The 27,632-nt window shown below is 37.0% G+C and overlaps 1 protein-coding gene across 1 annotated transcript; it reads right to left on the bottom strand.

Moving 5' to 3' along the window:
* Positions 1 to 12,898: 12,898 nt before the first annotated feature.
* On the bottom strand, positions 12,899 to 26,346 carry LOC143614696 (myosin-11-like). The gene is made up of 36 exons (XM_077088053.1): positions 26,218 to 26,346; positions 25,980 to 26,123; positions 25,703 to 25,848; positions 24,952 to 25,108; positions 24,817 to 24,875; positions 24,568 to 24,727; positions 24,239 to 24,388; positions 24,024 to 24,160; positions 23,639 to 23,785; positions 23,136 to 23,237; positions 22,988 to 23,045; positions 22,722 to 22,823; positions 22,562 to 22,599; positions 22,362 to 22,488; positions 22,084 to 22,263; positions 21,863 to 21,994; positions 21,668 to 21,777; positions 21,533 to 21,593; positions 21,241 to 21,418; positions 20,113 to 20,318; positions 19,462 to 19,581; positions 19,145 to 19,243; positions 17,905 to 18,672; positions 17,701 to 17,840; positions 17,479 to 17,581; positions 16,777 to 17,031; positions 16,548 to 16,688; positions 16,236 to 16,442; positions 15,157 to 15,300; positions 15,006 to 15,076; positions 14,822 to 14,921; positions 14,606 to 14,662; positions 14,457 to 14,513; positions 14,290 to 14,370; positions 13,338 to 13,423; positions 12,899 to 13,245 (listed from the first exon to the last, which is right to left on the bottom strand). Exons 1-36 carry the CDS (start codon positions 26,338 to 26,340, stop codon positions 13,119 to 13,121), a joined length of 5,073 nt encoding a protein of 1,690 aa, XP_076944168.1. The 5' UTR covers positions 26,341 to 26,346; the 3' UTR covers positions 12,899 to 13,118.
* Positions 26,347 to 27,632: the final 1,286 nt, after the last annotated feature.

The raw sequence follows: 27,632 nt of genomic DNA, 5'->3' as shown, positions 1-27,632 counted from the left end.
AAGCGTTGATACACATTAGCCCAGGCGCCGCGATAATAAAATTGTATTGAAACGTATGTTATAAAAATAAAGTTCTTTGTAACAAAACTAAGGTGTGTTAATGCATGGTGTTTTCTTTCTTATTCAATAACAATCATCAAGCAAGGTGTTATTTGATGTTTGTTCTTGATACCCATTAATAGTGGTGTTGACCGTTGTTTATAATAATTTACTGGTAATACAATCATCATTTCCTTGTTTTAGGTATTAGTTTGATTGTTATATTTACAAAATAAAGTAATTACATAAAGCATTTGTATACAATACTTTATTCTTAGATATCATTTTCCTTCTATTGTATATGATGTGTATCGAACTATAAAAAACATCATGATAAAACACAATATTATCACACATGTTTATTACCTAAATATTTATTAATTGAAAGATATCTCAAATTCAAGATAAGTACACACTTAAATAAGGGTTCTCGGTAAGGCCAAGGTTTTGCTGTCTTTTTTATATATGATGGGTTCCTCTTGAAAGTTGTCTACGGGTCAGGACTAATGGGATTTCGTACAAGTTTCCCTTAGTGGACATGCCAACCTAGCATCCTACGGTGGGAATAAAGATGATTGAATGGGTAAATTGTGACACCCGGTAAATTTCTCAATCCTATAAACTAAGTAATCAACCTAATAATTAGGTGGTTGTAAATATTAAGCGCGCTATGTTAGAATCAGCGCGGGCATGTTATGAGCGCCCTGCGCTGAGCGCGCCATATTAGTCAGCGCGGGCATGTTATGTGCGCCCTGCGCGAGCAGCGCTATGTTAATCAGCGCGTGCATTTTGTTATAGGCACCATGTTAAGAACCTGCGTGGGCATATGTTATATGCGCCATGCGCGAGTGTATTGGTTTTATGTTTCTATAAGCTTAATGTTGTCTAATGGGTTGACCGTCTCGCATGATGCTAAGGCGGGTGCATCCCAAATCGTTTATGCGCGTGCGGAAGGGGGGACTAACCTTCCCGCATGGCGGGAACAATGAGAGCTAGTTTGCCTGAAGCTCCAAGATGGAATTGACTTCAACATGACTGATCACTATGTTGAAATACCAAGACCACCTGGAGAATCAACAAATGAAACTCAATGTCCCTGACCGCGAGAATGTCACGCACCTACCCGCAGCAAAGAAATGTCCTTCACGCAGAAAGCTATGCGCACAAAGTGATACGCGCAGAACACTTAGTCTATTCTCCAGATGTAAGGAGATTACTCCCGCCCAAAAAGAAACAGTAGCGTGTTTCAGAGATTTCCACTTTTTACTGTACACTGACAAAGTACCTGAAAAAGCACACTGTAACATGAAAAGTCAACTGTCAGCCACCCTACTCCCACCAACCACAGACCTGCATGTCCTGACCAAATCAAATCAAAATCTTTTATCCACTACTCCACTATTAAATAAATAATAATAATTTCCATACTTTATCATCATTACACCTAGATATGAAGAGATTACAATCCCCTAAAGCAAGGGATTGTGTTTCCTTGAGTTTGCCTATAAATATGTAACCTAAATTATCACCCGAAACACACTTCAAACTTCTCTCTTAAGAACTGCAACTTGCACTAATCATCTCCCAAGCATCCGTTGTTTCGTTTCCGATCCTGTTACCAGACCTTCAATTCCGAGGCCAACACCAAGAAAACCCGAATCTCGATTAATCCTTTAACAAGAACCACAGGTGAGTCTCACAGCCCCTATTTTCACTGTTTTCACTGTTTTAAACTGTTTTCGGGGCGAGGGACACGTACTTAAATAATGTTTTATCATGGTATACTTACAAGCTATGCAAGCGATTATGTGCTTAAATTATATTTCATGATGAGCAATGCGAACGGTTATCTAAGGTTTTCGATGTATGTGCGCTAGAACTCGAGTAAGTGATCACTTTACTATTGGAACTCTAAGGGTAGGACTGCTGGTTTGATCCACCCACTCGTAGGGGTCGCACCTCTTTGCATGGACGAGTGCCTAGTATGGTCATGGGGCAGTACTATGGGTTTGAGCCCGCTCGTAGGGGTCGCGCTCTTTGCATGGACGAGCGCCTTGTTTTCCGGCACAACGTCCGCGAGTAACCCGCGGGACGGAATTATTGATTAGCTCGTAGGGGCAGCGCCTCTTTGCATAGACGAGCACGGTTTTTCAGAAATGTCCACGCGTAAACCGCGGGACGGCATTATATTATTTAGCTCGTAGTGGCAGCGCCACTTTGCATGGACGAGCACACTTCCAGTAATGATCGCGCGTAGCCCGCGGAACGACTTTTATCAGAAATATGTGTCAGATCTATGTTTTCATACGGATTATCAAGTATAGTTTAGACATGAAATCAGAAATGTGTTTCAATATGATTTTTATCAAGACTATGATGCAATGCGATTTATATAGTTACCAAAACTTGTGAACTCACTCAGTTTATACTGATTCAAATGTTTTTACGTGTCTTTCAGGAGATACTAGGTAGCGCATGGAGTCACACTTAGAGCACCTCACGCTGAACATCTAAAACTAGTTTTTGGAAGATTTTAGTTCTATCCCTTCGATGCGCGTGGTTGTTCCCGCCGCGCAAAGGGGATATGGCGTGGAAATCTTCAACAGTTTTATACTTGGATGTTTTTATGTAATTTTTAAACAATGTAATGTATTTGTATTAAACATTTCATGCGCAATGAAAATCTTACTTTGAATGTTTGCAATGGCCCGTGCTTAATTATCAATCCCCACTCGCGCGCGCCCGGCTGTTTCCGCCGCTCAGGGCCGGGTGTGACAGATTGGTATCAGAGCTCTGGTTATAGCGAACTAGGAAAAGAAGTTTTAACCTAGACTATAACCGTTGGGGGAAATCGCATGAAATATTTTCAAAAGAAAACTATACACACACTTAGGAACACGGGTCACACAGTGTCTAGTAAATAATGATAATATTATGTGCTCAGAATACATGCGCTAAGATTGATATGTTTTCACTCTTTTAAAGCGAGAATGCCTCCAACTAAAGCCAAGGGAATTACCATGACACCCGAGGAACTCGCGGAAATAATCGCGCAAGCAATCGCAACACATGAGGCCAGCAAGGCCGAATCAAGTCAGGGTCGTCAGAATGAGACCCCAGAACCCGAATCAGGAACCTTGGACAAAGGATGCTCCTACAAGACATTCGTGGCCTGTAAGCCTTGGCCATTCAAGGGTACCGAAGGGGCCATTGGGCTCTACAACTGGATTGACAAGATGGAGACAGTTCTCTCCATTAGCGGATGTAGTGAGAACCAGAAGGTCCTTTACGCGACCTGCATGTTCCAAGAGGCAGCTTCGTCTTGGTGGAAGCTTCAAACGAAAACATTGGGGCGAGAAGTTGCTCTCCACAAGACCTGGGAGGAACTGAAGGAAATGTTGATGAGAAAGTTCTGCTCTCGCGCAGAAATTCAGAACCTACAACAGGAATTCTGGAACCACACCATGGTAGGAACGGATATCGACGCCTACAACAACCGGTTCAACGAGCTTTGCCAGTTGGTGCCAGACATGGCAAACACGGAGGAAAAGAAGATCGAGAGGTATATCTTTGGGTTACCTCCTGTTGTTAGGGTTCCGCTCAACGCCGCAGCGCCTCCAACCTTTGATGAGGCGGTAGCGCGGGCCATCACCCTTACAAGGGATACGGTCCGTGCGGGTATGTTAACTACGCGCGGAATCGAGCAGCGAACCTCTGATCCCAAGAGGAAGTGGAACTCTCACCACCGAGGGTCCGACTCCAAGCAACCACCGTTCAAGAAGCAGGAGAGCGCAAGGGCTTACGCGATCCAAGCCGCGGAGCCATCAAGGAAAGGATACAGCGGGCCTCGCCCATGGTGCAACAAATGCAAGTATCACCACGAGGGTGAATGCGCAAGAATCGAATGTGCCAAATGTGGCAGACCAGGGCACAAGACGATGAATTGCCGTGTCAGAGAAGCTGGAGCGAGCGACAACTGCTACGCATGCGGGAAGCCAGGGCATTTTAGTCGGGATTGCCCGCAAAAGGGAAACCAAGCTCGCGGGAGAGCTTTTGTGATCGGCGCAGGCGAAGCTAAAGAAGAGCCGAATGTGGTAACCGGTATGTTTTTGCTTAACGGACATTTTGCATCTGTCTTATTTGATACTGGCGCTGACCTAAGTTTTATATCCGCTGAGTTTAAAGACTCCCTAGGCCTAGCAACCAGTAGGCTAGACACACCTTATACTATAGAACTAGCCAATGGTAGGCAGTTATGCGCGAACGAAAGAACTGAACAATGTGTAATAGTCATGGGAGGTCACGGGTTCAATATTAACTTGTTGCCAATAGACTTGGGAAGTTTTGACATTGTGATAGGTATGGATTGGTTAGTCGAGAACCACGCGGAAGTTATTTGCCATGAGAAGCAGGTTCGGGTCCCACTGTTGAACGGAGAAACCTTGGTGATTCAAGGGGAAAGAAGGGGAGTTGCGACGAAACTAATTTCGTGCCTAAAGGCGCGCAAGTGCCTAAGGAAAGGGTGCTACGCCTTCCTGGCGCATGTAGTAGAGAAGAAAGGAGATGAGCGAAGAATTGAAGACTTACCAGTAGTGCGCGAATTTCCAGAAGTTTTTCCTGAAGATTTGCCCGGATTACCGCCACCGCGACAAGTCGAGTTTCGTATTGATTTGGTCCCAGGAGCTGCGCCAGTAGCTCGAGCGCCTTATCGACTAGCTCCATCTGAGATGCAAGAGCTATCCAATCAGTTACAGGAACTATTGGATAAGGGTTTCATACGCCCAAGCTTTTCACCTTGGGGAGCTCCAGTACTGTTTGTTAAGAAGAAGGATGGTTCGTTCAGAATGTGTATTGACTACAGGGAGCTGAATAAGCTGACAGTCAAAAATCGGTACCCCTTACCGAGGATTGACGACTTATTTGACCAGTTGCAAGGATCCAGTTATTATTCGAAGATAGATCTACGGTCCGGATACCACCAACTTAGGGTCCATGAGGAAGATGTGCCGAAAACAGCCTTCCGAACTAGATACGGCCATTATGAGTTCTTAGTGATGCCTTTTGGGCTAACTAATGCGCCGGCTGTATTCATGGATCTGATGAACCGCGTGTGCAAACCATACTTGGCCGAGCATCAGCAACACCTGAGATTGATTTTGGAATTGTTAAGGAAAGAAAAGTTGTATGCGAAGTTTTCCAAGTGCGAGTTTTGGCTTAGAGAAGTTCACTTTCTCGGTCACGTTGTAAACGAGAAAGGAATACACGTTGATCCTTCCAAGGTCAAGGCCATCGAAAACTGGGAAGCGCCAAAAACCCCAACTGAGGTGAGGCAATTCCTAGGACTAGCTGGCTACTATCGACGCTTCATTGAGAACTTCTCCAAGATAGCTCTACCTCTGACCGCGCTAACTCAGAAAGACAAGAAGTTTGTTTGGGGCGAAAATCAGGAAGCAGCGTTTCAAATGTTGAAACAGAAGTTATGTAGTGCGCCAATTTTGTCTCTGCCCGAGGGGACGGACGACATCGTTGTTTACTGCGACGCTTCACATCAGGGACTCGGATGTGTCCTTATGCAGCGAGACAAAGTCATAGCGTATGCCTCGCGCCAACTCAAGACCAATGAAAAGAACTACACAACGCATGATCTGGAACTTGGAGCGGTTGTCTTCGCGCTAAAGATTTGGCGCCATTACCTCTATGGTACAAAGTGTATAATCTTTACGGATCACAAGAGCCTTCAACATATATTTGATCAAAAGGATTTAAACATGAGGCAACGAAGATGGGTTGAATTGTTGAACGATTATGATTGTGAAATAAAGTATCACCCTGGAAAGGCGAATGTGGTGGCAGACGCGCTAAGCAGGAAGGAGCGAATAAAAACGCTACGAGTCAAGGCTCTAAGGCTGACCATTCGCGCAGATCTCTTTACCAGCCTCCGAGACGCTCAGCAAGAAGCTTTGAAACCAGAGTTTGCTAAAAACGAATCCCTTGGGGGTATGATTAAGAGTCTGGAACTTAAGAACGGCAATCTATATTTCGCTAACCGCATATGGGTCCCTCTCAAGGGAGGATTGCGCGAGCGAGTATTAAACGAGGCTCACAAGACGCGGTATTCCGTACATCCTGCCGCAGACAAGATGTACCAAGATGTTAAAACGCTGTACTGGTGGCCCAATCTTAAAGGCGCCATAGCGACGTATGTCAGTAAGTGCCTGACGTGTTCAAAAGTAAAGGCTGAATATCAGAAGCCGTCGGGGTTACTTCAGCAGCCAGAAATTCCCATGTGGAAGTGGGAACAAATCTCTATGGACTTCATCACCAAACTGCCAAGGACACCTGGGGGTTATGATACGATCTGGGTTATTGTAGATCGGCTAACTAAGTCAGCGCACTTCCTGCCGATCAAGGAAACCGATAAGATGGAAAAGTTAGCCCGACTGTATATTCGAGAAGTAGTTTCAAAACATGGAGTCCCAGTGTCCATCATTTCTGATAGAGATAGTCGGTTCACATCAAGGTTTTGGAGATCGTTACAAGGGGCTTTAGGTACTCGTCTTGACATGAGTACGGCATATCATCCCCAAACGGATGGGCAAAGCGAGCGAACAATCCAGACATTGGAAGATATGCTGCGCGCGTGCGCAATCGATTTCGGTGGTAGCTGGGATACTCATCTCCCATTGGTTGAATTTTCTTACAACAACAGTTATCACACAAGCATCAAGGCTGCGCCGTTCGAAGCTTTGTATGGGCGCAAGTGTAGATCCCCACTGTGCTGGGCTGAAGTGGGTGACAAGCAAATGACTGGTCCAGAATTGATCCAAGAAACAACAGACAAGATTTTTCAGATAAGGGATCGCCTTAAGACAGCGCGCGATAGACAGAAGAGCTACGCAGATGTGCGAAGGAAACCATTGGAATTTCAAGTAGGGGATAAAGTACTTTTGAAAGTCTCTCCATGGAAAGGAGTCCCCCGTTTCGGCAAGCGAGGAAAGTTGAATCCGCGCTACATTGGACCATTTGAGATCCTGGAAAGGATCGGTCCGGTTGCTTATAAACTCCGTTTACCCGCCGAACTCAGTGGAGTTCATGATACGTTTCATGTGTCCAACCTCAAAAAGTGTTTACTGATGAAACGTTGATTTTACCGTTGGAAGAGATTCACATCGACAAACAACTGCACTTCGTAGAAGAGCCTATAGCCGTAACCGATTGGAAAGAACAAAAGTTGCGCAGAAGTCGAATCAAGTTAGTAAAGGTTCAATGGAACTCAAGGCGTGGGCCTGAATTCACTTGGGAAAGAGAAGATCAAATGCGCCAGAAATACCCACACCTCTTTCAGAACATGGCTTCTGCCAGCAACGTCTCCTAAATTTCGGGACGAAATTCGTTTAACAGGGGGAGAATGTGACACCCGGTAAATTTCTCAATCCTATAAACTAAGTAATCAACCTAATAATTAGGTGGTTGTAAATATTAAGCGCGCTATGTTAGAATCAGCGTGGGCATGTTATGAGCGCCCTGCGCGAGCGCGCCATATTAGTCAGCGCGGGCATGTTATGTGCGCCCTGCGCGAGCGCGCTATGTTAATCAGCGCGTGCATTTTGTTATAGGCACCATGTTAAGAACCTGCGTGGGCATATGTTATATGCGCCATGCGCGAGTGTATTGGTTTTATGTTTCTATAACTTAATGTTGTCTAATGGGTTGACCGTCTCGCATGATGCTAAGGCGGGTGCATCCCAAATCGTTTATGCGCGTGCGGAAGGGGGGACTAACCTTCCCGCATGGCGGGAACAATGAGAGCTAGTTTGCCTGAAGCTCCAAGATGGAATTGACTTCAACATGACTGATCACTATGTTGAAATACCAAGACCACCTGGAGAATCAACAAATGAAACTCAATGTCCCTGACCGCGAGAAGGTCACGCACCTACCCGCAGCAAAGAAATGTCCTTCACGCAGAAAGCTATGCGCACAAAGTGATACGCGCAGAACACTTAGTCTATTCTCCAGATGTAAGGAGATTACTCCCGCCCAAAAAGAAACAGTAGCGTGTTTCAGAGATTTTCCACTTTTTACTGTACACTGACAAAGTACCTGAAAAAGCACACTGTAACATGAAAAGTCAACTGTCAGCCACCCTACTCCCACCAACCACAGACCTGCATGTCCTGACCAAATCAAATCAAAATCTTTTATCCACTACTCCACTCTTAAATAAATAATAATAATTTCCATACTTTATCATCATTACACCTAGATATGAAGAGATTACAATCCCCTAAAGCAAGGGATTGTGTTTCCTTGAGTTTGCCTATAAATATGTAACCTAAATTATCACCCGAAACACACTTCAAACTTCTCTCTTAAGAACTGCAACTTGCACTAATCATCTCCCAAGCATCCGTTGTTTTCGTTTCCGATCCTGTTACCAGACCTTCAATTCCGAGGCCAACACCAAGAAAACCCGAATCTCGATTAATCCTTTAACAAGAACCACAGGTGAGTCTCACAGCCCCTATTTTCACTGTTTTCACTGTTTTTAAACTGTTTTCGGGGCGAGGGACACGTACTTAAATAATGTTTTATCATGGTATACTTACAAGCTATGCAAGCGATTATGTGCTTAAATTATATTTCATGATGAGCAATGCGAACGGTTATCTAAGGTTTTCGATGTATGTGCGCTAGAACTCGAGTAAGTGATCACTTTACTATTGGAACTCTAAGGGTAGTGACTGCTGGTTTGATCCACCCACTCGTAGGGGTCGCACCTCTTTGCATGGACGAGTGCCTAGTATGGTCATGGGGCAGTACTATGGGTTTGAGCCCGCTCGTAGGGGTCGCGCCTCTTTGCATGGACGAGCGCCTTGTTTTCCGGCACAACGTCCGCGAGTAACCCGCGGGACGGAATTATTGATTAGCTCGTAGGGGCAGCGCCTCTTTGCATAGACGAGCACGGTTTTTCAGAAATGTCCACGCGTAAACCGCGGGACGGCATTATATTATTTAGCTCGTAGTGGCAGCGCCACTTTGCATGGACGAGCACACTTCCAGTAATGATCGCGCGTAGCCCGCGGAACGACTTTTATCAGAAATATGTGTCAGATCTATGTTTTCATACGGATTATCAAGTATATGTTTAGACATGAAATCAGAAATGTGTTTCAATATGATTTTTATCAAGACTATGATGCAATGCGATTTATATAGTTACCAAAACTTGTGAACTCACTCAGTTTATACTGATTCAAATGTTTTTACGTGTCTTTCAGGAGATAACTAGGTAGCGCATGGAGTCACACTTAGAGCACCTCACGCTGAACATCTAAAACTAGTTTTTGGAAGATTTTAGTTCTATCCCTTCGATGCGCGTGGTTGTTCCCGCCGCGCAAGGGGATATGGCGTGGAAATCTTCAACAGTTTTATACTTGGATGTTTTTATGTAATTTTTAAACAATGTAATGTATTTGTATTAAACATTTCATGCGCAATGAAAATCTTACTTTGAATGTTTGCAATGGCCCGTGCTTAATTATCAATCCCCACTCGCGCGCGCCCGGCTGTTTCCGCCGCTCAGGGCCGGGTGTGACATAAATGCTCGTCAGTGATTCAAATAGTAATTAAAAAAAACGAGCTCTCAATCCTCTCATACTAATCTAGCTATAAAGTCCGTACTTGGATATTTTACGGTAAATTATTAATGATACATAATATACTAATAATAAAAAACTTGCTTTAGCTTTTGATCAAAATAAATTAGGAAAAGAACATTGGATATATATGTACAAAATAAGGAACCTACTTCCTTGTTTTTATCATTTGTATACATAGGTTTTTCTTGACTTTTTTTGTTGCAACAAGTTTATAAAAATAGTTCAAAGAGAAGGAAGACAAAGCCCATAGATTTTAATTTATATAGACTAATTAAAGCTGTAGATTTGGTTTCATTTTCTTTTTAACGGTGGCTATTAGGTGAGAGTATGGTTTGGTTCAGAAATGTAATAAACCTAAATATTTGGTTTATAAACTTTCATATAACAATCGGTTTCAGTTATAAACGGTTCTGTTAATTCGGTTATTGAAAAAGATGATTTAGTTAATTCGGTTAAGCATCGATTTATCATTGAGTTAGACATAACCTAATTTCAATTAATAGATTTAATTAAAACATTTGTCAAGAAAAGTATAGGCAGTCCATTTAATTTATTAAATAAAATAAGTGACAACTAATATTTATTATATATAATAAATTATAAATTTTTTTTTCTAATATATAACACATATTTTTTTTATAAAATAAAACAAATAATAGTTGGTTTTAGTGTCTGTATAGTTTAGTTAGTTAACTCAACTATCTAGACATACACACAACAAAACCATAATAATAATAATAATAACCAATTTCACAAATCACAATTAGTTTTTTTTTCTTTTTTTTAATGGATCTACTAAAGTAACTAAACGGTACCAAATAGGGTTAACTTGGTTACAAATTTGGATCAATCCAAACAATGTTTACATTACGATAACAAGAGTGTCAACAAAGCGCCACTCAAGATCTGGTGCTTGAAAGTAACCTTTCACATATCTTAAAAGAAATCTATAAAGTGATTTCGACCATAATCTCAAATAATTTCTAGTCTCATTTGAAAATTGAAACTCAAATCCATTATTATATATGTGTTATTTGTATTGTAAAATTATACCATATAACATAGTATATAGCATCATATTATATAACTCGAATGAGAAAAATACTAAACTAAGGCGCTTAATCGTGCTAGATTTGGAGGTTGACAGATTGAATTATTTAACCGGAACATGACCTATGTGTTTTTCGTGTCAAAATATCAATCATAACCATAACACACAAAATGTTTTCAACCTGCACATGGTATGTTTAACCCATTTATCTAAACGTGACAACACAGGTTGGCAACAATAATCAAAACTATAAGCGTGTTATAAGATTGGTGGGTTGCAAAAAATGGGTTAACCGGGTTGATGATACGACCTCTTTAGTTAAACATGTTAACGAGTCAACCTGATTAACTATATTGGTTAAACAAATCAAGCCAAACATGATTAATTTAATTGAAAAAATCAATCCATTTTTTTGAACGACCAACAAACATAGAATGCCTAGGTACTCTGTATGGGGTAACCCAATGGCAAAAGGCCACTGCCGGCTGGCCTAATCCAGCCGTACGGAGCCTTTAAGCGCCTCCAAGTTATCTCCAGTTCCGGGGAAAATCCACCAACCTGAAGGCTCACTGGTGGTAAAACCCGATCGCACTCAGGATCGAACTAGAGATTATAAAGATCCCAGTCTTCACTTAGCCACCCATATATTTTAAATATTACAAGATCATTTTCATAGCATATTTACCCCTTTAACAAAACATATAAAAGCACACGTTATCTTGAGGTTAGCAACTCCAAGATTTGGTGAAAAATTGGCACAAAAGTTTTATGCAAACGTGTCATTTAATTGTTTGGATGATAACAAATATATATATGGTGTTTAATATATGGTAAATAATATGTCCTCTTATGCTTTATATATATTTTTAAATAATATTTTTCCTTTTTGATTATGTCACATATGAGATATGGTCCATGTTAGAAATTTGTCTTTTTCTATATTAGATACTTAGTACCATACAATACAAATATAAGATATGTATAATATAATATACAAACTTATAATCATGTAAGACAAGTATATGAGATTATGAGATACAATGTAGGAAAACAAATCTTAACTCGCACATGGTGTTTTAAATGTGCCCATTAGTAAAAATCGTTACACAACTCAAGCTCAGCTTGTTTTGAGGTATATTTTATGACTCACGTCACAAAATTGTTGTATGTAGTCCTTTTATGTGCAAAACCATTATTTACATACAACGATTTTGAAAATTGGCTTTCAATGGTCAAACTTAAATAGAAACCTGGCTAAAATCAATTTCTATACATCTAAGAACACATAACTAGAAACGTATGGGTTTGTTGTTTAAATCGCAACAAAGACAGCCCGAATAAAATGCAAACCACAAAAACAATAATACCAAATTTCGAAGTGGATATGATTATATATATATATTTCGTAGTAATAATAATAGTAGTAGTAGTAGTAGTAGTAATAAATATAGTTGAGTTTGTGAATTATATAAGTTTGTAAAAGACAAAAATAACAATATTAATTTATTTTTTTTAACTATTATAATTTTAAAAATTTTCTAATCATGAAAAGAATCCACAAGAAAAACATGTTATAATGTTAATTTCTAAATTCTAAATATTGTCTATATAAGTATATATAAATCTTTATTTTCAAGGAAGAACGAACACTATTAATATTTTTTAATTATGGTATTATTTTTGGACATTTTAATTAACTATATACTTTATGAGATGACTTGCCCTATTAATGCATGTATAATGTATCACATGAGTGATGAGACAATTTCTGTTGCAATAAATTTAATTTTAATTCGTGTGGTACCAAATGCGTGTATGCATGTTAAATATTAATTCGTGTGATATACTATATCATGTGATATCCAAATATGCCTATGAGTAGTCAAACATGCATAAGTTACTTGGTAATTTGCAACTTACCTAGGTCGTTTAAAATATGAAAGATAACGCGCGAAGCATGAAAAATGATGCGAGAGTTAGGCTGTCCGCTGTTATTTGTAAATTCATACACAATGGTTCATTTCATTTCGTCTTTCATTCCTGCATATTAAATGTTACCTAAGTAAAAATAAATCAAATATCTCGAAGCAAGCATAGCTTAAACAAGCTCTGGCGTATATTGAGACTCGCAAACCTATTAATTCAAAAAAAAAAAAACGAAAAGCGCGACATTAAGAAGTATGTCTAAGGGTGATTTTGGTGGTTAGGTTACATTAGGTTAAACATAACTCAAAACCGCGAATAAACAACTACACGAATACATTTTAACACTACAAAATTGGCAAATACTAGATAAACAATATGTGAGAATGAAAGTGCAAAACCTAAGGCATACACAGGTGGACTACATAAACTAAATATTAACTTTAATAGTTAGAACGCGACGCTAAAAAACCAAAACCGGAGCTTTCACGAAGAAGGGGTGGCGGTTCGATATCTGATACAATGATCATATCCATTGATCGAGTGACGTCCTCTGTGCAAAATGGTATGCTGCACCACATCACATGATTTAGTTCATAACATAAAGCAAAACAAAAATGTCTTCCAATACTATAAATAATATTCTGATAAAAAAACTCAACCTTGAATCGTCATCGAGCAAGAACGAGTTGCTGCTGATAGCATTATTTGAATCCTGTGTCATTAAAATCCTCATATTGGAAATAACCTGCCAAATTAAAAAAAAAAAAACAAAAAATAGCTTGTTACAATTTGGTAATCTAGGCAGTTGGTCTTCTTGGGCCTTGTTGAGCCCAACGGTTCTAGTTTGGTTCTTGTATTTTTGCTAAAAGCCCGTTACAGCAGATTACAAGACTGGGCCTGCAAGGCCCGATTATACTGACTGGTTCCCTAAGTCGATGTCAATAGAAATATAACTTTTTCTATCTTTTGTAGGCTTGTAACGAACCGAACAAACATGGACAGAGCATGTCCGTGTCCGTTCGTTTAACAAGCGATTGGACACGAACAATTAAACGAATGGGGTTTCTTTGTTTGTGTTCATTTGTTAAGAAAATGAATATGTTCGTTAAAAGTACAAACGGACAGTTCACGAACGAGCTTATATATGAGCGAATATAACTGAGCTAAAACTAGTTAAAGTAATGTGTTTGGCCTAAAAAGTTATAAAACTAGACTAAACTGAAGCGGACTAAAAAAATTTTAAACGATTACATTCACGAACGTAACCTGATGAACTTAAACACACGTAAACCAACAAGCATAAATGAACGAACGAGACATGTGTTCATGTTCTTTCTTTACTTCTTTTAACTACATGAACAAAACTTTTTGTTTACGTTCGTTCGTTTATATAATACTTACATATATATGCACATAAAGTCATAAACATACATATATGTATACATCATAGTGTAATTATGTAATTACTCTATGATGTAATTACATAATTACTCTACTTGTATATATAATTACTCTACTTGATTCTCACGTTTAGCACGTTAATTTCATTTGTACGTTAACCTTCCCCTATATATATATATAAAATTATGCACGATAAAAGAAAAGGCTTACTTCTGGAGAAAGGCTTTGTGCGCCATGTTTGTCTTCCCAGTACATTGTACTAACTCTGTATAGTTGTTGTATACTAAGCATCTGCATGCTATCAATTGTTATTCCAACAGTAGAATATGTATAATAAAATAATTAATAATCTACAAAATTTGAAAATTTAAACTTACAGGACACAAATCACGGCTTAACTCAATCAACTTAAGCTTCGGTTTTTGATGAGTAACCTAACACCAAGATATAAATATGACATCCTCCTTAAATAATTACAAGAATGCTATAAATAAATAAATAAATGATATAGATTAAAACACAATACCAGGAAAGTAATAGCTTGCCTTATGTGCTTGAGCTCATCCCAAGCTGATCCTGCATACTGAGGTTTGACTTCTTGGAAGTCAATAAAAATAATAAAATGATGGAATAGATTAGAGGTGGTGAGTCGGGTCAAACGAAAAGTCAACTTATTTTTAACATTTTGGTCAAAATTACCACCTCTAAAGTAAATAGATAGACATGGACAACAAAAAGTTACCTCTTCGGTTGCCTTGTAACACCAATGTTCCAATACAGCCAACCCGGACCTAACATATTCTCCATTACTGTAAGAGCAGCATTCCCGTCTCAGTAAAAGGCTGCAAAGATAAACTAACATTAAAAAAGGTAAATTGAAGTTAAAAATCAGAGATGAAATATTGAAATATTTATGAACATGAAACCTGTTGAATAATTGGACATTGATGAAGGTGAAAATCTGTGTGAAGACTTGGCGAATCAAAAACGATGGGACCTACAAAGATGACATATTATGAACATTACGAAAGTTTTCAGCAATTGGATTATTGTATTCAGGATTGAAATTTATATTACATAATTAGCCTTTAACGTGTTTAACAAGCATCCGATTTTGGTAACAATCCCTTGCCACTGCGCAAGCAAAATCTCTTGAGATGCTGCGTTTGCAAATGTACGAGCTGTCCCTTTTGGCGCACGTGCTCTGGTAATTCTTGGTGCCTAATTTGAACATAAAAAAAAATAAATAAATGATATTTTCGCCCCCATTTACTTATAAACAGGTCAATTCGGGGTTATGTTTGATCTCTAACAGGTTAAATATTAAAAGGCTTACAAAAACCTGGTCAAGCGAGTCAACAGAAACCCAAAGTTTGTATAAAACCTCATAAATTATTTTATTCCAATACTAAATTATATATGAATAGTATAACTTCTGTACTAACAAAAAGAGTTCATGACCAACCCCTACCAAAGTTACCTATATCTAGGCTTGTAAATGAACCAAAAATTCAGTGAACCATTTGTGAACTATTCAGCGGGAAGTACACTTATTTAATAAACGAACAGACATGAGCACTTGTCCCATTCGTTTATGTCCGTTGATTTATGATCGATTGTTTCTTATATTCGTTACATTCACTTATATCTGGCCATTGATGTTCCTTCGTTTGCGTTTGTTTAAATATTCATTCAAATATATTTACTAATTACTAATACTAGTTTTAATTCATTTTGAATTTCAAATTTAAAAGCCTTTACTGTATATATCTTTTTTTACCTTTCAATGTTGGATTTAATGATTATAGCAATTTTAGACTTTAATCTGGGAATACGATTACTTTTAGTAGGTAGTCATTTATTCTTGTTCATTTATGTTCATTTGTATTTAATGATGTTCATTTGTGTTCTTTCATGTTCGTGAACCATTTGTTTAGAATTTAGCAAACAAACATAAACGGACACATTCACTTTCTTAACGAACGGACATGAACAAGAACCTGTCCGTTTAAGTGTTCATGCCCGCTCGACGGCTCGAGTTCAGTTAAGGTTGAACGAACGAACACAAACAAGCCTCATTTGTGTTCATTCGGTTCGTGTACAAGCCTACACATTTTCTCCAGCCAGCATGTTTCACCGCATATAACAGTAAGTACCTGAATACACAACCCAAGCAATGGAGATATTTCTCTTTTTAAGTTATCACGTATCAGCCCATATATTTTTTCAATATGAGCAGTCAACTGCTGCTTAAAAAGCGAAGCCGGGTATTTGGGTTCAACCAAGCGAAAGGAATCGGATCCCCCCATTGAATCACCATCCATTGAAGAAACCGTTAGACCATGAGGACTTCCTCGAAAGCTCTGTAAAACAAAAAAGAAACATCATGCCTAGAAGTTATTAGAAAGACCAAAGACTGATCATTCTAGTTAGATGCAACAACCAACCCAAACTCCGTTTCTATTTACCTGGGTCCTCTTCCCGGATCTTGATCGATAGTGGCATAAATCTCCAGACGGGCCACTAGCTTTCAGTGTACGTTCTAACAGCATCAGCAATGTTGAAGCATTGGATAACCAATAAGCTAAAATGTCACTGTTGTCTTGTGTCTTTATTTTAAAAAAGTAGCTTACTTTAGAATATTAGAATATATATACAAATGTAATGATTAATTTAGAATATTATATACCAGTGTACCTCAATAGCTTGGCCTATAGCTTGAGTTATACGATCGAAAATGCTGGTTTTTTCAACTTCAAATGATCGCCATTTCCTTAAACAATTGTATATAATGCAAGCAGCAACGGGCCTGCCTCTAGAAAACCCTAGGCGTTGTGAAATGCATCGAGTGAGCAAATCGTGATATTCAGGTTTGTCATCAAGAGGTTTCTTTAATCTCTCGTATGAATCTGAGGCTTCTATTGAACGCGGTGAAGAAGAACTATGAATATCCTGGTGCATTTATACACCAGGATTAATGAAATACAAAAATGAGCAATAGTTTATAACTTACTAAGAAACCTTTTTCCTCTTCCACACTAAAAATGAAAAATAAAAAAAGGGTACATGAATAAGCTTGTAAATAAACCGAAGGAACACAAACGGGACATGATCGTGGTCTTTTGTTTAACTTTAACTGAACAAACGATCGAACATGAACAAGGTTTTCTTGTTCGTGTTCGTTAAGAAAATGAGCGTGTTCATGTTCGTTTGTTAACAGTATAAACAAACAGTTCATGAACACAAGGCAAACAAGGCATGTGTTTTAACAAAATGAACAAAAAAATTTGTTCATGTTCATTCATTTGTTATATAAAGGAACATAAACGAACATCCTGCCGAACAATTCTCGAACAGCTATTGAACAGGCCTATACATGAATTTACTTATTATGATTACCTTAATGGACCTCGATTGTACTTCCTCGAACTTGATTTTTTGCAGCATCGATAATCCAGGTTGGCGATCTTTTGACTCTATATGGGCGAGCTTGTCCTCTAGCCTAATTTCGTAACAAGAATCAGTCAACTGTTGACTTGTTACTACTGAGATAAACTATCCATGTAATATCAAACCAATAAGATGTGCTCTAAATATGAAAGCAGTACACAACAATGATACCTTTCCACAGATTCCTCAAGTTGAAGCACTCGTCTTGAAGTTTCATCTAACTCCAACTGTTTATTTTCACATGATTCCACAGCTTCACTAAACTTCTTTTCAGAATCATCTGCCCGTTGTCTTTCCCATTCGGATAATATCTACACGTGAATAAGTACAGAAAGTAAACAGGTTGAAATTGCCACTTTTAATAACCAATAATACCTTTAAGTTTTTCACTTCAGTAGTTAAACTAGCAATTTTTTCTGTATCTTCCACACGAACTAGAATTTCTTTGACTACTGAGACTTCTTCAATTAGTTTCTGTGAAGACTCACGTTCCTTGATAAGCAAGGCATTTGTTTCATCTAATTTAGTTTGTGTTTCTTGCAGGGAGTCTTGCAATTTTTGAATTTCCTGATCTTTTACTTCTTTTGCCTCTTCAATTGCTTTCTGTAGAGACTCACATTCATCGATAAGCAAGGCGATTTTTTCATCTAATTTACTCTGTGTCTCTTGCAGGGAGTTCTGCAATTTTTGAATTTCTAAATCTTTTGTTTTGTTCGCTTCTTCAATTGCTTTATGAGCAGAATCGCGTTCCTTACGAAGCAAGTCATTTGCTTCATTGACTTCCTTCTGCAATATGAGAATCTCCTGGTCTTTTGCTTCTTCAATTGCTTTTTCTGCAGAATCACGTTCCTTGGCAAGCAAGGCATCAATTTCATCAACTTTACTAAACAATTTCTGAATTTCTTTGTCTTTTGATTCTTTTATATCTTCAATTGCTTTCTCTGCAGATTCACGTTCCTTGAGACGCAAGTTATTTGCCTCATCAATCTTACTCTGCATGGTTTTCAAGGAATTCTGTAATTCTTGAATCTCTTGATCTTTTGCTTCTATTATTTTCCGTGCAGACTCCTGTTCCTTAACAAGCAAGGCATTTGATTTCTTAACCTTCTCAATTTCCCGATCTTTCGTCTTTTCAACCTCAGTCTGCACATATGTGTTACCATAATTTGTCAGATTGAACACATGTCTCGTGCTTTTACGTTCATTTTATGTTTGTTCGCTTAAGTTCATTTGCTTACATATTCATTAATATTCTTTAGGCTCACTTCAGCTTGTTATAATTTTGTGTAATTAAAATATCATTGATTACAATTTAGTCTAGTGTTATTAATCTTTAGGTCCATCATATTGATGTTGGCTCATCAAGTTAAGTTATGCTCATTTGCTTGTGTTCGTTTATGTTCATGGACCATCATTCTATACTATTAACGAACGAACATAAGCAAACACATGAACATTCATTTTCTTGTAGAAAAACTCTGTTCACTTAATTGTTCTTGTTCGGTTAAAGTTAAATGAACCCAACACAAACATGCGCCGTTCGTGTATGTTCAGTTCGTTTACAAGCCAACTATATAAGTTATAACTCTTAATTCTTGTAATAGACTAATACTACCTTCGAGCGTTTTTCTAACTCTAAATGCAACAAAAGATCTTCCACTTGTTTTTCAAGATTATCCTTTGCTTCTTGGAGTGCAATTGTGTCCCTTGCAGCCTGTAAATGAAAATTTAGAGAAAGAAAACATCAATAATATTATATATTAGTATTTTACTAACAACAGACAGTGTGCCTATGCATACAAATATTTATTTAAATAAATAAAAGTTGATTCACATGAGAAACATTCTTATGAAAAAAAAGTCTCCCACTAATAACTGCAAACAGAAAAACTGAACTATTATTTGATAATGCATACAAATAACAAAACAAACCATTTTTAATCTTCGAAGCTCTTTTCTAGCAAGTCTTCTTTTCCATCTGCATTGAGCAATAACTGCTGCTCGTATCAATTTCTTATAGTATGAATAATCTCTGTAACCACGCCAACGGGCCTACAATTAAAAACGTGTATTAATATCAACCATAAATGTATATAATTATTCACATGTAGAGGCGGCATTTAAATTCCATTTAGTTATCAAACGGGTCAAATACGTCTATTCATTTATGTTTTATCTCTTAAAAGGTCAATTATCTAAAACAGGTTGAAAGTCGCAAAAGTGTCTTTTCAATGCATAAAACCTACTTAATATAAATAACTAGATTATTATTTTTCTTAATCATATTTGAGACACTAACTATTTATCAAAAAAATAAATTTCTGGAAAGAAAAACGTGTCTTGGGTCAACACAACCTTGACCCAACCGTCAACCAACCAACCGGTCAAGAAGTATTATTAAAGAACAGAACATTCTAAATCATTTTAATCAGAAAACCAGATTATTATAAAGAAAAATTATAATTATTAAAATATTTGACAAAGCAAATAACTGTCAAAAGATTGTATTTTTCGGGAAAAAAGGTGTTTTGCTCAACGAGACCCGACCCTATCTGTTACCCAAGCTACCCAAAAGGTTCTTACTTGTAAAAGAATTGCTGCCTTGTTTTGTTGTCGGCTTCTGAATTTTTTACCAGCAACCATTGAACGAAGACGGGCCTGGAAGACTACTACTGACAGCTTAAGTTTGTTATAGATCTTCCTTGATAAGTATCGCCGATAATTTGTTTGTATTCTCAATGAAGCAACATTCATTTGCTTGTGTAGATACAATTTACAAGCAAGCTTTCCTAGTGGACATCACACCACAAAGGCAGTTAGTGAATGAAGTGAAATTATATACAATATAACTGAAAAGGATGTACAAACGCAACTTAAAGCAAAACCTCCTAATTCGCTCTATTAAGAATTAGTTAATTATTGAAATAATATTGCGTTTAAATCAAAACTAACACATTAGTTATTCATATTACAAAGACACTTAAAAAATGGACAATGAGTGTTTGTGGGTCATCTCAATCTGACCCAACATATACTAAAAACGACATCTTTTTAGCTGAATCCATTTGACCTGTTACCTTGCCCACCTTGCAAATTGCCACCTCTAAGGTGTATTGTGTAACAGAGGTGAGGAATTTCGACACGTTTACATATAAATGGGTGGATTCCGGTTGTGCTTTTATCTCAAACGGGCCGAATTAATAAACCTAGCTAAACGGAGAGCGGGCCAAATGGGTTAGAAGTAGCCCATTAGGGGTGCAGCCCAAATATTTTAGGTCGAAATGTGTAATAATCAACTAATATTAATAAAAAATTTAGTCCCAAATTGATTATTTTAGGACATTCTTTTTCGGCCCAAAATTTTCGCCCGTTGGGAAAATCAATACTGAACGGTTTTCAGAAACCCAAAAAACAATTTTTTGGTTTTTAGTTCGGTTTGAGCCTAAAACCAACCCATGCAGACCCCTATATTTAACACATAAAACCCCCTACTTTACTCAAAGATTTAGATTATTATTGTAATAATATTGCTTCTTAATCATAACTAAACCATTATTAATTATCAATAAACACAGATGTACAAAAAGAGTTTGTGGTTCGGCCCCACCCGTACTAAATACGAACTCTTTCAATCCAAACTTGTTTTTAAAAGTTACCCAACCCACCCGGCCCGTTAACATTTAATGTAAAAAAGTCTTCTAGAAAGTCAACCTCTGCAGAAAGATTGCCAAACTATAGCAGATTTCCTCAAAGCAAGAAAACGTTTTCTAGCAATGTGAGCTCTTGTCTTTCTTTGAATATGTTTGGCTGCACTGCCAAGCTTTTGTGCTTTCCGTGCATCCAATTCAGCCATCTGACCAGCTCTAAGAAAAACTTTGGTTTTTCCAATCTGTCAAATTATTTAAATACTTTATTTGAAGCATTGAAATGCAAACAGCAGATAGAATAAACAGATTATTATATCTATGTTTCACAAATACATATGAACGAAGACTTTTAATACCTGAGACCCCTGAAGCCCTGCCTTGTCCAGGATCTTTTTACATGCATCCTTTGCATCGAGACTGTAAAATCCAATTTTAAAATTAGAGCATGACGTCATTAATAAATTTGTTAAAAGTCAATGTATGTTACTTACTTTCCTTTATTAACCTCTGGAGCAAGAATGCTAAATCGGTTAACAAAATCAGCAAAACTCTTGCGAGTAGGATAGCCAGCACAGCTGATGCAAATTGCTTCTAGAACCCCCTTAGTAAAGAGCAGATAAAACTTATTAAGTTCTTTGAAATATCAGAGAAAATATGTCTACTTTATATTTTTGCACAGTACTCACCCCACATCGTAGCTGTTGCATGATGTTAACGTTTTCAAAAATAGCAGGTTTAAGAACATTATTTGGCTTCACACATCTAATATAGTGAGGTTGTGTGCAATTTAAGGTTTCCATCAACTGCTGAAGTTGTAGCTGCATGCATTGAAAATAAAATCAAATCAAATTACAGATATAGATATATGATAATTACAAGTGCCTTTTTATTTTATAAAGGAGCTTACCTTGAAGCTAGATCCAATTGATGAGAATTTAGAAGATTTATTTGAAGATTTACTGTCATCGGGCAGTGGAGGGAAAAGCCCAGACACAAAAAAACATTTGGAAGCTGTCAACATATCTTGATGTTCAGGAACAACATAATCTTTGTTTTTATCTAGAAATTGCTCAGATTGGTATTGAACCTGGAAGATAAATAAACACACAAACTTGTAATATGTGCAAACATATGAGGCTTCTAACGTAAAATAAACTGATAGTTAACAGTAATTGCTAAAATAACCTCTCCTGCATAATGAGCGATTGTGAAACCAGTGCGAGACAACTTTGGTTTGAAGAATCTTGGGTGAGATCTAAATGTCTGATAAAGCTTCTGTGAGAATGTTTCGTGAGTCGACCTTGGAAACATACTGGAAACAGAATACGTGTCACAAATGAAAAGATGCATAATGCAGACAAAAAACAGTATAGAAAAAAAAATACCATGCTTCATCAAGTAGAGCAATGATCCCACCAGGTTTCTGCAATCATAGTTCAAAAAATAATTCAATATTTAAGTCATCATTGCAATGCAACATTTACCATTATAAAGTTTGACAGGCTTTATAAAATCACACATATATTAACAATACGATTAAAATACCTTTTCAATAAGATCTAGAACATCCTTATTGTCTATAAACTCTATGTAGCTCCAATCAATTTCTTCTTTGGTATATTCCTCTTGCTCCGTCTTGAACACGTGCTGTATAATAATTATATAAATAAATATAGCGGGAATAATAATAATAATAATAATAATAATAATAATAACAATAACAATAATAATAATAATAATAATAATAATAATAATAAAAATGCGTTCAGCAAAATTATCAATGACGGTGTCAAAAACACCAAAAGTCAGACCTGGTTGAAATGTTGTTGCAGCTTCTCATTGGTATAATTAATACAAAATTGTTCAAAACTGCACAATACATACATGGTTACAAGTGGTTTGGATCAAGTCATAAAGAAAGCAGTTACATTGATGATTATTTCAGCACATATGACTAACCTATTGGATTTAAAGCTTTCAAAACCATAGATGTCAAGAACCCCAATCAGATATGTTGAATTGTGATCTTGCCCAATAGACACATTAATCTTTTCCACTAGCCTGCATATATGAATAACAATCATGTATGTTTAAAACTACTGAAGTACCTATTTCTAGTTATTGAGTGCCATCTTGTATTTAGGATCCAAATTTTGCACAGATACACTAGTTGATTTAGTGGCTCAAATGAGTAAAACAATTATTAAAACCTAACATGAAAAAAGGTGAAATGGATCAAAAGTTGCCCTGAGCATACATGTATTGCATACAACCTCTTAAGAGCTTTATTCAAACAATTAGATTGCTAATGTAGTAATACAGTTTTAAGTGCTCCTATTATTTATTCAAAAAAAATTATATAATTTGAAAAAAAAGGTTCATAGGTAAATGTGACCTGAACCATTTTGACCCAATACTCAAACCGCAAATTTGTCGCATCTAGTAAGATAATCCTCAATTACCAGTCAAATAGGCGTGAGTATAATGTCTTAGCCAGACCATCTCTGCTAACAATTGCACCCTCAGGATCAAGACTTCTTTTGATAACTTCTTCAGGAGTAACCATCACACGCTTTAGTAGAGCATCTTCCAATTCTTGAATATCACACCTAAGAATTATAAAAACTAATTCAGAGTCGCGAACACATATATGAATAAAAGAGGTGGCAATTCGGACTGATTTGGTTGCCAAACAAGTTAAAAGATGCCGAAAGTGTATTTTTTTATGCATAAAACCCTAGAAAACTTCTTGCTTTTGGATTAAAAAATCATTAGTAAATCAGACCGGAACCGTTTTGCCAGCTACAGAAAATGAGAAAGAAAAAGATATCAAAACTATAAACGCACAATAGCAACTCTGCAGTCGTCTGAAGATGGAATTTGGATTTGTCATCTTTTAGAACTGATGAATCAACTTCTTTCCCTTTGGAAAATTCAATATTACCAAGATGGAGAACTGAAGCCAGAACTCTGAAAATTGCATCCTGGAATAAGTGAGCATGTTATTGCAGTTATGTTACATATTAATCATCATTAAGCAAACCAAGATGAAGTACTATAACCTGTTCCTTTTCATTCACTCCAACAACATCCATGGCTCTCCTAGTGGCAAGATACTCATGGGAATTGTTTACACCATCAAGCTCGAAGCATTTGGATTGGTTAAGATATCGAAAGGATCTTGGATCTCCCAGTTTATATTTCTTAATTTCCTGAACGAATATGTTAAAAATTAGTCAAGATTTCGTATATAGCCAAATCCTTGGTCATTGAACGTGTGATTCATGTCAAATAGAGCTGGTAATTTCGACCCGTTTCCTTATAAAACGGGTCAAACAGTTTTTTATTTGCTAAATGGGAAAAGGGTGATAAGGTTGTAATGTAAAACAACCTCAGGAGGTGCTGCACAGAGAAGATAAAAACAATGATAGTTGCGTTCAGGATCTGAAATTTGGCAAACACGAGATTTCTCAAGAAGGTATGTTCTAATGGCTGCTCCAGATATCCGTGCTTGTTTATCGAACTGAATCTCAACAAATTTACCAAAACGGCTGCAATAAAAAACAATATAAATGTAATGAATCGCAGCAAAGGCGTTTAAGTTTTTATTAACTCATTCGATAATGTAACAGTGTTGCACCTGGAGTTGTTATTTCTAACAGTTTTGGCATTGCCAAAGGCTTCCAGAACTGGATTTGACTGCATTACATTATGCTATAAGTTAACAACCTATAAGATTCGTTTCTCAAATGAATCAAGTTATTTGAAATTTTACTTCCAGCATTTGTTGTTCAACACTTCGTCCTTCAGTGCCTTTACGACCACCCAAATAGGCAAGATACCGCATAAGCATTTTAGTGGTCTCGGTTTTACCAGCCCCACTTTCTCCACTGACCAATATCGAGTTGCTTTTTCTTTCATTAACCATTGCCCTGATATATCAAAAATAAGAAAGTTTTTAATCATCTATATAAATAATTAAATATGTAGTAGAAGTGCCAAAACACAGGTTGGGTAACATGGCAAAGTGATTCCGGGTCAAAATGTTGACTTTACGTGTGCGATTGGGTCAGCCGTGCCAACTTTCTTGTCCATCTTTTAAAGTTTTGTAAATAAATAATGTATTTTGGTTTATCATGCCAACTTTGCCCTTATTTAAATTATCCATTATTTCTTAAAAGGAATTATTTCCCAATGATAGCAAGAATAGTATTAGTAGAGAGAAAATTTTAAGAGATTATTTATATCAACTAACATTTATAAACAGAAATATGAGTTTAATATATACTTCTTTAACATGTGCCCTTTATAACACATGTTAGAAAAAAACCATAGCTGTAATTTCTTTTAAATAATATGATTTAGGAAATTGTAAGCATTTGAATACAGCCCATGACCCATATAACAACTAATATCATGTTATACTCATTTGACCCGTTACAAATATTTCACAACCCATATTGACCCATTTCAGTTTCATATTTCCACCTCTAATACGTACAATAGAGAATAAACAAGAGAATAACCTAAAAGCAGAATCTGCAATTGCAAAAACATGAGGATCTAACTCCCCCAATGCCGCTCCTTTGTACCGATCCATCATTTTCACATCATACAGGTGGGGCAAACTTTTAAATGGGTTAACAGCAATTAGGATATTGCCAGTATATGTCTGTCATATGTCAGAATACGATATAATATTATGACACAGCCTCCCATAGCTGCAGTAGTTAATGGTTTTCTCTCACCAAAATGAAAATAACAATACAGAAAACAGTTAACAGAAGTTAGATATCTTCTTACATATATTTCATTGAGTTGATATCTAGTAGACAGATTTTGCAACACTCCAGGTTCATGCAGATAAGAAAGCTTGGTCATGTCATCAACTCCACCAGGAGGAGCTTCCACATCTTTAGAATAAATTTTTGATAAACTTGCAACAACCTTCGATTATGAAAAAAAGAAAATGCAAATTGAAAGTTAACTCAAAGCACAAAACTTCGTGTTTTATTTTTGACATAATAGAATATCAACTTACTTTTTTCCCATCAGTAGTTCGGATCTCTGCAGTGTCTCCTTTAATCTTTGAAACTTCTCCATCTATCCAAGCAACTGATGGGTCTTCAACCCACACCTGGGAACCTTCAATAATATTTGTCATAGCACCCTGCAAATAAATTCTAATTCCATAAGTTACCAAAGTGTAAATCAACGACTAAATCATGATTAAAGAGTGTATTATCATAATCACATATCAGCAAAGCTGCAAAAAAATGAAAGCAGTTCAATATGATAGTGACCCAAGCCCTAATTTGGGCTACTTGGATATGGCTACACTTTTGGCCACAAAATAGAGCGATCATTATGATTCTTCTAGTGTCCTACTATTCAAGTTCTTGTTTGTGAATATCAGAATGACTGATAATAGTATATCAAAATCTGTAACACTCTTAAGGTTTCAGTTTAGACCATTTCTTCTTATTCGTTGGCGTTTTCCACCAAACAGTGTTACCTTTTATAAACCATAAGAATGATGAACCATAGATTATGCAGCAGGACATCCAGATGGATAGCAAGGTGGAATCATGTATCTGATTATCAGAATAACAACTTGAGACTAATGTTTACAATTTGTGGTTATTGAATGGTTCAATCCAATTCAATATATAACTACTAACAGAAAACTGTTAGACCTAAACTAATACCACAATTCTTCACTTGAATGTCCAATACAAACAGGAAGTCTTAAGTACAATCACATATAAGCAAAAGAATGAAACATGATACAGAGTAAGTTTTGTAATGATAGTGACCAAAGCCTTAATTTGAGCTACTTGGGTAGGCTACACTTTTGACCACAAAACAAAGTCTGTGATCATCATGATTCTTCTAGTGTCCTACTTTTCATGCTCTCTTTTGTAAATAATAGAGTGATTGAAACTAATATACCAAAATCAGTGAAATTATTAAGGCTTCGGTTTAGATCATTTCTTCTTTTTCTTGGCATTTTCCACCAAACTATGTTACCTTTTATCAACCATAAGAATGACGGACCATATGATATATGAATATGGCATGACATGTGATAAATAATGTAGCTGAGTTTCAGCAGCAGGACATCCGAACCGATATCAAGATTAACCACAGGGTCACGATTAGATTCCATACAGGTTTCTAAACTGAACAAGTTAAGTCCCCTAAAACCTTCAACCCATCCCCAATCATCCACAGGTAGAATGTCATAATTGGAAATTAATGTTCTATAATAAAATCTTCAGGCAATACTGAAGTGTTAAGTTTCACATAAAAGTAAATAAAAACAAAAACCTAATAAACAATGTTACACTTCTTGAATCCAATGCAATCTATAACTACTATTAACACCAGAATGCCAACACTTGCATGACAGACCATATGATATATTATATACGACTATGTAATGAAATGTAATGA

Source organism: Bidens hawaiensis, unplaced genomic scaffold (genome assembly GCF_021521415.1).
Source record: "Bidens hawaiensis isolate Kalapana, Puna unplaced genomic scaffold, B.hawaiensis_p1.1 tig00040745_1, whole genome shotgun sequence".
Lineage (NCBI taxonomy): Eukaryota > Viridiplantae > Streptophyta > Magnoliopsida > Asterales > Asteraceae > Bidens > Bidens hawaiensis.
Note: the sequence above shows the minus strand (reverse complement) of the source record. Positions and strands in the feature narration are given on the sequence as shown.

What these genes read in the sequence shown, in the direction of transcription:
- LOC143614696 (XM_077088053.1), bottom strand. Translation starts at nt 26,340, where the DNA reads ATGACAAATATTATTGAAGGTTCCCAGGTGTGGGTTGAAGACCCATCA. An exon ending in CTGAAGTGAAAAACTTAAAG is followed by an intron (nt 17,841 to 17,904) that starts GTATTATTGGTT and finishes ATTCACGTGTAG; the next exon opens with ATATTATCCGAATGGGAAAG. An exon ending in TAAGCCGTGATTTGTGTCCT is followed by an intron (nt 14,371 to 14,456) that starts GTAAGTTTAAAT and finishes GATAGCATGCAG; the next exon opens with ATGCTTAGTATACAACAACT.